The sequence below is a fragment of the Gadus chalcogrammus genome, chromosome 13 (assembly GCF_026213295.1).
Source record: "Gadus chalcogrammus isolate NIFS_2021 chromosome 13, NIFS_Gcha_1.0, whole genome shotgun sequence".
NCBI classification, from domain to species: domain Eukaryota; kingdom Metazoa; phylum Chordata; class Actinopteri; order Gadiformes; family Gadidae; genus Gadus; species Gadus chalcogrammus.
The window spans coordinates 1,888,754-1,898,815 of NC_079424.1; the positions used below are offsets into that span (position 1 = coordinate 1,888,754).

Genomic DNA, 10,062 nt, shown 5'->3' on the forward strand with positions numbered 1-10,062 from the left:
AGGTGGTCAGGAGTATGGGCAGCTCTTACAGCAACAAAGGGACCGGTATGGGGAATTTCACCATCGTTTTAGGTTCTGAGGTAATATCTTTCTTTTTATTCTTTCCACCTTTATCCATAGTAAATCATAATTACAATCTTTAAAGGATCACTTTACGACGATTCGTTTTGTGGGTTTCATGTTCTGTATTTTATTCCATAATAAATCCATTTTAGAAAAAGGACACAGGAAAACTACAAAGAATATAAAAGTAAATTCACTAATGTAAAATCTAGCGGATTTAGACACTAAACAAAGGAATATGAATGTAAACAACAGATTAAATCTCAGGCCTGTAACAATCCAAAATACTCTGAGGAATAGAGAAAGACACAGAGAGATATCACCTTCACAGCCAGGAACACACTCATGGAGTTTGCTCTGAAGTCTTGATCTTACACAATCGGAATTACCCCCTCTCTCTCTCTCTCTCTCTCTCTCTCTCTCTCTCTCTCTCTCTCTCTCTCTCTCTCTCTCTCTCTCTCTCAAGCTCCCTCTCGCTGCACAGCTCTCTCTACGTGCATTGGTGTTAAAGTCCAAACAATTAGGATCTCCGGTGTGATGATGCCCTGTCTGCAGCCTTATCAGCTCAGCGCCCAGGGGGGTTGAGAAGGTAGGGCGAGATAGACCCTCTGCTCAGCACAGGAGGTACCGAGATGATACAGCCGGCAGCCCGATAAGTGAAGGCGAAGATAACGGATCAGGGGAGAGAGATTCTGAGCCGCAGGGTCTCTATCTGATAGGGCTTTGGAAAAATACTCCTCTTCTCTCTGCTCTCGGCGCGACCTGTTGAGTCTGAATGGAAGAAGAGGCATTTAAAAAAGAATTCGCTGGCTGAATTGTTTATCTGGACGTTCAATCATATCTGATTCGGCTGCTGCTTGTTTTATGGTGTTTATTTTACTTTCGGGAAGCCTTGACACTGTCATATTTATTTATTTTCAGCACCAGCGGCGTACTCTAGCCGAACTGAAACAATTCTGTTACCTGGCACAGAGATCCTCTTCAAACAGAGAAAGAATGATATTCTGCACGATGTTTAACCGTTTTTTTTTTTAGAGCAGAGGCATTTCTGTGTGACCTGTATTTATAGAGGCGATCTGATGCAGGATTGCTGCTGTTTTGCCTTCCTAAATTATTCAGATTTTAGTCGGATGAGCAGGGCCGGGTTTTATCCAGGCTGTTGGCTCAGCACTTTTCTATGCAAAAATATGGTCTGTATAAAATCTCGATTTGGTTTAATGCAGTTTGTTTGGTTTTAAAAAAAAAAATGCAATACTGATTTAGAATATCCGAATAAGTCCGTGAAATAGTTTTTATGTGAGATTAAAACTGTCAGACTGTTGGAATTTATTAGTTGCAAAATGGTAGAGTCGTACCCAGAATGTGACACATCAGACTTTGTTTGTTTGTTCTGCTACTGGGTTGTTTGTTTGTTTGAACATGAATCCCAACAGTAGGTTATTGCTTCGGATAAAATCAAAGTAGGCCTACCTTAAAAGTACCATAATATGAAAGTCATAAAAAAGTCATGAAAAGAGATAGAATAATACCATTACATCTATGTGATTGTCCTACAGTGGCCTAGACTGACAATACAAGGTTGGTGTGTGTGCGGGCCTGGGTGTTCTCGCACATGTGCGTGTGTGCATGTGCGTGTGTGCATGAGTGAGTGTGCTTGTGCACGTGCATGCGTGTGCGTCCATGTGGGCGTGCGTGCGCGCGTCCTTGTACGGTGTTTGCGTCCGTCCGTGCGTGCAATGCATGTGTGTCGGTGAGTTTGTGTGCATGCGTGTGCGTGTGTGATGTGACTGTCGGACTGTAGACTTGTTGTTTGTGCAGCACAGATGGGTCCAGGAGTCGTTAAAAAGTGATTATTTGAGAATGAACGGAAGGCTTCTAAAACTAGTGAAGAGTGAAATGGTGTACATCTGGTGCTCTGTGCGAAGCCATTGCTTTGTTGGGATGCTAAGTGTCCGTAACTTTAGTCTAATGTGTTTAGATTTCAGACGGTACATTCCGATAACAGAGAAACATGACAGAAGTACTGCTGAGGAAACAAAGCCTCCGAAAAACTACATAGAATATAATGAAATGTGTTGTTTTTTAATTACAAATGTCATTAAATCACACACATTCAATTACTACTTAAATAAAGGCACCAGACTTGGGTGGCCTTAGGTTTTCATTTCAATACGGAGAAACACGATCAACACGTTCAATTACGTGTCTCTCCCCGAACTAAAGATCAGGAGAGTCGTTTTACAGTTGGTTAGCTAAAATCTTTTCAAGTGACCCATCATTCTCTGCCGTCCATCGACTTTTGACTCGTCGAGACCTAAGCAGCCTTGTGGTTATCCTTGTGGTTATTTTCTGGGAACACATCGTAGAGTTCACCGTCTTTTGGACGACTCTTGCATCCACGAGTTTTACACACAGAGACTTTCATGTTGCATTGTTTTAACACAAAGATTGTTTGTTGATAGCGGCGGCGTCTCCTGCGGCAGCGGCGGCGGCGTCTCTTGCGGCGGCGGCGGTCTGGCGCGGCCTCGTCGCCCGCGGCCTCGTCTCTGGCGGCGTCATGGTCTGGTTTGGGGTACCCCAACGGATCGCGTTGCCCGCATCCTCTACCACTGTGGCAACCCCGATCGTCGGCGGCTGGGTTTTCCAAAGGAGACGCTCCAAACAGGGTTATGGGTCAACGGTTTTATTTCGGTTTTATTTCACCTCACGTGTAAAAAGTTAAAACAAAAGACAACATAAGTTCTTCCTCTTATGGGGTAAACAGGGACGTCTCCGGGTCTGGTCCGGCTGCGAGGTTGCCGTCTCTATCGGCCCCGTCTTCTCCCACTCAGTCCTGGGGGGAAGCGTATTAGCGTTAGGATGGGTTTGTGCGATCTCCCCCTACCGCGTCTCTCCAACTCGGCTGTCTCTCACTCGGCTCCCTCCCGGCACGAGCCCCATGGCTGAGAGAGCCGCGAATGAGTGGAGAAGCAGGCTCTTTATGCTGCTTCTCCACCGGTTCCGCAGGTGCTCTTCATCTCCTTAATTGGCAACGGCCGGGTTGCCACAATAAACATGTACATAATGCTAGCTATAGATACACACAGCGCTAGCTATACATACACACAATGTTAGATATACATGTACATAATGCTAGCTATAGATACACACAGCGCTAGCTATACATACACACAATGTTAGATATACATGTACATAATGCTAGCTGTAGATACACACAGCGCTAGCTATACATACACACAATGTTAGATATACATGTACATAATGCTAGCTATAGATACACACAGCGCTAGCTATACATACACACGATGTTAGATATACATGTACATAATGCTAGCTATAGATATACACAGCGCTAGCTATACATACACACGATGTTAGATATACATGTACATAATGCTAGCTATAGATACACACAGCGCTAGCTATACATACACACGATGTTAGATATACATGTACATAATGCTAGCTATAGATACACACAGCGCTAGCTATACATACACACAATGTTAGATATACATGTACATAATGCTAGCTATAGATACACACAGCGCTAGCTATACATACACACAATGTTAGACATACATGCACATAATGCTAGCTGTAGATACACACAGCGCTAGCTATACATACACACGATGTTAGATATACATGTACATAATGCTAGCTGTAGATACACACAGCGCTAGCTATACATACACACGATGTTAGATATACATGTACATAATGCTAGCTATAGATGCACACAGCGCTAGCTATACATACACACAATGTTAGATATACATGTACATAATGCTAGCTATAGATACACACAGCGCTAGCTATACATACACACAATGTTAGATATACATGCACATAATGCTAGCTATAGATATACACAGCGCTAGCTATACATACACACAATGTTAGATATACATGTACATAATGCTAGCTGTAGATACACACAGCGCTAGCTATACATACACACAATGTTAGATATACATGTACATAATGCTAGCTATAGATGCACACAGCGCTAGCTATACATACACACAATGTTAGATATACATGTACATAATGCTAGCTATAGATACACACAGCGCTAGCTATACATACACACAATGTTAGATATACATGCACATAATGCTAGCTATAGATACACACAGCGCTAGCTATACATACACACAATGTTAGATATACATGTACATAATGCTAGCTATAGATATACACAACGCTAGCTATACATGTACACAATGTTATCTACCCATGTACTTACTGCTAGTGGTACGTGAAGTTAGCCACGTTTGTCCAGAGCCATCCATTCTCCCCAGAGGCCTGAAGCTCCTCCATGTGCCCCCCCCCCCCCCCCCCCTCCACGCCCTAGATGCCAGTCTCCCCCCTCCTCTCCTCCATGTTTGCCTGTGAGTCAGCAGCAGCTGCAGGCGAGACTGATGAGTCAGCCACATTCACATATTCCACCTGTCACCCTGCTGCAGGGAGCGTAGTAACAAGTCCTATTGAATACGGGAGCCACACTCGCCCAGACGTGGCTCAGGGCGCTACGGGAATAAACAATGAAATGATGGTTTCAAGCATTAGGGGGGAATGCTGATATTTAATGGCACGGCAGAAGCCGGATGTCAACCCGGTCTGTGTCAGGGATCCGACCAGCGCATCCCCACGCATCTCTCCTGGAGATGAAGCAAGAGACGGGGATGCCTGTGTGTGTCTGTGTGTGTGTGTGTATGTGTGTGTGCCTTCGTTTGTGCGTGCGTGCGTGTGTGTGTGTGTGTGTGTGTGTGAGAGCGTGAGTGTGTCTGTGTGCGTGTGTGTTTGGGTTTCTGTTTGTGTGTGTGTGTGTGTGAGTGTTTGTCTGTAATTGTGCGTGTGTGTGTGTGTATGTATGTGTGTGTGAGTGTTTGTCTGTAATTGTGCGTGTGTGTGTGTGTATGTATGTGTGTGTATGTATGTGTGTGTATCTATGTGTCTGTGTGTGTGTGTGTATGTACGTGTGTTTGTGTGTGTGTGTGTGTGTATGTGTGTGTGTGACTGTGTATCCATCTCTCTGTGTCTGTGTATCTGTGTGTGTTTGTGTGTGTGTGTGTGTGTGTGTGTGTGTGTGTGTGTGTGTGTGTGTGTGTGTGTGTGTGTGCGAGCGTGCGTGCGTGCGTGCGTGCGTGCGTGCGTGCGTGCGTGCGTGCGTGCGTGCGTGCGTGCGTGCGTGCGTGCGCGCGTGTGTGTGTGTGTGTGTGTGACAGATGTTGGCTGACTCTCTGGGCTGGGAGTGCCAGAGTCGCTGAGAGCAAATGACACAGGGCTGTCACCACGAGTTTAAATACTACAGTGCCTGGAGTGCCTTGATTCTCTGTGTGTGTGTGTGTGTGTGTGTGTGTGTGTGTGTGTGTGTGTGTGTGTGTGTGTGTGTGTGTGTGTGTGTGTGTGTGTGTGTGTGTGTGTGTGTGTGTGTGTGTGTGTGTGTGTGTGTGTGTGTGTGTGTGTGTGAAAATGTATGTTTGGTACATGAGCTCAAATAAAACAACCCTTAAAATAGTCATGCAAAAAACGACCTTACATTCATGTAGAACTTCAACTTGAAACATTCATACAAGAACAAGAACATCAACCTTATGGTCAACACCAGCTCGACTAAACATCATCAATCAAATCTCCTTACGACTGGCGCAGAGGTTTGAGGGACAGATCTGATGGCCCTCCCTCGCCCCTAATTACTATTGGACAGGCAAGCATTGTTTTTAGCCTATAACATATAACATATATTCGGGGGTTCCCACAGACAAATGCACGATATGTAACAATTATATATCCAATCGATTCATCTTTTTAACGTAACCGTTTAGGCTTGACATGGTGCTTCTCGTTTAATATGGACGTTGTTTAGGCTCCGCAATGGTTAGCTGTGTCTATGGTCACGCATGCATGTCGTGGAAAGGAACGACAGGTTTTTGGAATGCTGTGGAGCAAGAAAAGTATGATTTTCCCCTACGAAATGTAGTTGATTAAAAGTGTCAAGTCTCACAGAATAATGATACTCAAAGTAAAGTACAGATACGCTAAAAAGTTGCTTAAGTACAGTAACGAATTACTTGTACTTCGTTACTGTCCACCACATGGCAAAGCGTAAAAACATTTTTTTATAAAATAGTAGAAAAAAATGATATCATAGTCCTCCAATCCAAAACTGTTTATGTCTGAAAGGCATAACTGTTTATGTCTGTTAGGATTATGACTAAAATAATGTTATCATAGTCCTCAAATCCAAAACGTCTGAGTGTGTTTCCCCTCAAACCGACACTGAGACACTGAGCCCCCCCCCCCCCCCTCCCCCACACCAAAAACCCAGGGAGGAGGTCCGAGAATAATATCGAAAAAATATAAATATATTATTTCTGATTAATATATTACTATTCTTAAGGCACTTATGCAAGCATTATTCAATAATAAAACGAGAAATCATCGGCTGAACACACGAGAACATTCAGTTGGATCCGCTGAGTATTTTTATTGCAATTATGCTTCATTAACAAATACAACAGAAAAATAGTCCCTTACACGTACACAATAAACATGAGGACTAAAACAATAGAAGCAGCAGACTTTACAAACCATAAACAGGTGTGCACGTATCTTTAATAACTGAACATGTTCTGCGGCCGTTTGGTTCTAACAGAACACAAGGAATCAATTTTCAGTTTAAAGTAATTTACAACATTATCCCATAAACCTCTTGGTTATTATGAATAAAATATAAAATCTGCTTCATATCAGGTTGTAAATCAGGAATATGAACAAAAATGATCAGAGCCCAAAACTGGTGAAGTCTGAAAATATACAAAGATTTACCATCAATAGGTATTTTATATAGCCATTTCAAATAATACATTTGCTTATCTAACTATGGAACATCTTAAAAGTATTTTCTTGTTTTATCATGCTATACTTTACAGAAGAGAGGGAGGGGGAAAGAAAAAGAGAGAGAGGGAGACACAGAGACACACAGTGAGAGGTATAGAAAGAAAAGAGAGAGGGAAAGAGAGAGAGGGAGACAGAGAGAAAGAAAAGAGAGAGAGAGAGGAAAGAGAGAGCGAGAGATCGAGAGGGTGCCGGAGAGAGAAAACGAGAGATAGATACAGAGAAACAAAGAGAGACAGACAGCAGGAAAGAGAAAGAAAGAGAGAGAGAAAGAGAGAGAGAGGGATGGAGAGAGAGAAAATAGAGAGAAAAAGAGAGAGCGCGAGAGACTATAACTGCCATAGTGACACTGAGTCATCAGTCCTCTCAGGCCTCCAAAGCCTCTTCATCAAAAGCCTCTCATCCTCTAACTAGTGTGTGTGTGTATGAGTGTGTGTGTGTGTGTGTGTGTGTGTGTAGTGTGTGTGTGTGTGTGTGTATTTGTGCTGTGTGTGTGTTTGTGTATGTGTATGTGTGTGTGTTTGTGTGCGCGTGCACGCCCGCCCGCCAGTCCGGCGGGTTTTTTTCTACAACCGACACAGAAAGGCTGATCCCCCCTCCCATAACCCAAACCCAGGGAGGAGGTCTCCTGGGTGAAGGAGGCCTGGAAGGTGTAGATGTGTGTCAGTGTGTCTGAGGACCCTCCTCCACCTGGGGACACTCTGTAGAAGGACAGAGTGCCAGCAGGCCGGTCCAGGTACACTCCTACTCTGGTGGAGCCAGCGGGGCGGAGAGGTGGGGCTGTTCTCTTAACGTTGTACATGGCAGAGTAACGACCATCATAACAATAAAGAACCCAGGACTTTTTGTACTGGCCAAGTGCTCCACTACGACCCCCTTTTTCCCTTTTGATTCCTCTTTGTGTCACTCCTATATAAACCAGTCCTTTCCTCTCTACCTCCCAGTAACAGTGGCCAGTCAGAGCCTCTCGACCCAACACCTGGGGATGGGACTCAAATCTCTCTGGGTGATCCGGATACGACTGTCTCTTTCCAACCCCTGTCACCTTTCTGTTGTCCTCAGACAGAGAGAGTCGATCGTAGGCCGTGTTCGGGTCCAGTGTGAGTTCACAGGCATCTGAGGGAGAACAAGACACGATGAGCTGCTGAACCATTCTTCATCATCATCTTCATCATCATCATCATCATCATCATCATCATCATCATCATCATCATCATCATCATCATCATCACTGTTCTCCTGCGTTCTTCTTTTTATTCTTTTTCAGACTCTTATTTTGATCGCTCTCTCTTCTTCAAACATTAACATAGGAAGACAAAAAATATCATATGATAGGTACTATAGTGGAATCATGTGCTGTATATTTTCTAAGCAATAGCACACATTGTGTTTAAGATAATTAAAGTTAGAGTTAATAGCAAATCCCATGTGTGTGCGAATGGCTGTCCCAATCAAAACATTGAAACGAGGACAAATGTATAAAGTGCATTTACTCCCTCAATAATTACACTACGTAAACATATTATAGATCAAAATGTTCGGTATGATGAGCTTATTACTCACATTAAATATCTAAACAATATTTGTAATATCTTCCAAGTAACTAAACTTTTGGATTCCCAAATACACACACATTGCAATCAACCTTCAAAGGGACACCTGTGAAAACAACAGACTGAACAAGCTGAGCTCACATACAGGCTGGAGATTAACTGATGAATCATAGAACTGGGCCCCGTTTCCCGATATCGATGGATCTTCGCTCGTAAGATCATTCTCTCGATGGATCTTTCGAACCATCGATAATTTTGGTTTGAGGCTAAGTTCAATTGGACAACATACACGGCTGGTTGTCTGCTTCCGGTAGAAGCTAAACGTCAATTGACTTAAAAAACACCTCTTTCACGTCATGACATCCACAAGAACTAGGGAACGGTTCACAGAATTCTTGGTTCGGTTCATATCACGGTTTTGGGTTTGCTACGTTTTGGGTGAAGCAGGGGATGACACAAGTGACTATACTGTAAAAAAAAAAAGTACACCTATAAACATATAGTGACACACACACAAACACCGGAAACATATATATATATATATATATATATATATATATATATATCCACACACACCTCAACAACAACGTTATGAAAACATCAACAACAATGTTATGAATGTATCAACAACAATGCTATGAATATATCAACAAAAATGCTATGAATACATCAACAACACACATCTCTCCTTGGATCCAGGACTTACCAAAGACAAGCAGCTCAGCGCTGTGATTGGCCGTGCCGGCGCTGTTGCTCGCCATGCAGCAGACCGTGTTCACGCCATACCCAACCCCTCTGACGAAGAGGAAGCCCCTCTCCACCCAGGCCTCTGATTGGTCGTCTGTGCCGTCCCTCTCCAGGGGCCTGCCGTTGTGGAGCCACTCTACTGTGGGCTCCGGCGTGCCGCCGGCGTGGCAGGTATAGCGGGCCGCTTGGCCCACGGGCAACACGTGGGTAGAGGAGTGGAACTCTGTGATGCTGGGGGCCTCCTCCTCCTCCGTGGGCATCACTGAACCTGAGGAAACCAGGAGGAGAGTAGTGAACGTTTACAACACGTATCTAGAGATGCAGCGTCAGAGACTCCCTTCACTCTCTCCTAACACCTGTCCACTAGAGGGCGACCCAGGGGATTCACCCCCAGTATTCTCGCCTGCCTTTACATACATGATTGAATATCACAGCAGTGTCTACAAAGATTTCCCAGGGAGTGGAAGTCACTCCAGCTCAGAGATTAAGGGGTCAGGGGCGGAGCTTGCAGAGAAGAACGCAAAACCGTTCAGCACCTCAAATTGAAACTAGTGCAAGTGAACCCAGAAAGGGTTGACCATTGTGACCTGACCTTGGGAGACCGCAATATAAACCTGACCTGACCTTGGTAGACCACAAAATAAACCTGACCTTAGTAGACCACAATAGAAACATGAACTCAGTAGACCACAATAGAAACCTTACCTTAGTAAACCTAAACACATCCAACAACCTTTCAACTCTTAAAGAGTGCATTTACTGTATCTACAGAACAGAAAGGAGGAAACATTTT

At 43.9% G+C, this 10,062-nt stretch overlaps 1 protein-coding gene across 1 annotated transcript in view; it reads right to left on the minus strand.

Moving 5' to 3' along the window:
- Window positions 1-326: 326 nt before the first annotated feature.
- Window positions 327-10,062, minus strand: part of LOC130402245 (uncharacterized) — a 20,657-nt gene continuing 10,921 nt past the window's right edge. The window contains exons 3-5 of the mRNA XM_056606387.1: window positions 9,229-9,537; window positions 7,507-8,085; window positions 327-352 (exon numbers count right to left, since the gene is read on the minus strand). Coding sequence (XP_056462362.1) covers window positions 327-352; window positions 7,507-8,085; window positions 9,229-9,537 — 914 coding nt within the window. The remainder of the gene's footprint in view (window positions 353-7,506; window positions 8,086-9,228; window positions 9,538-10,062) is intronic.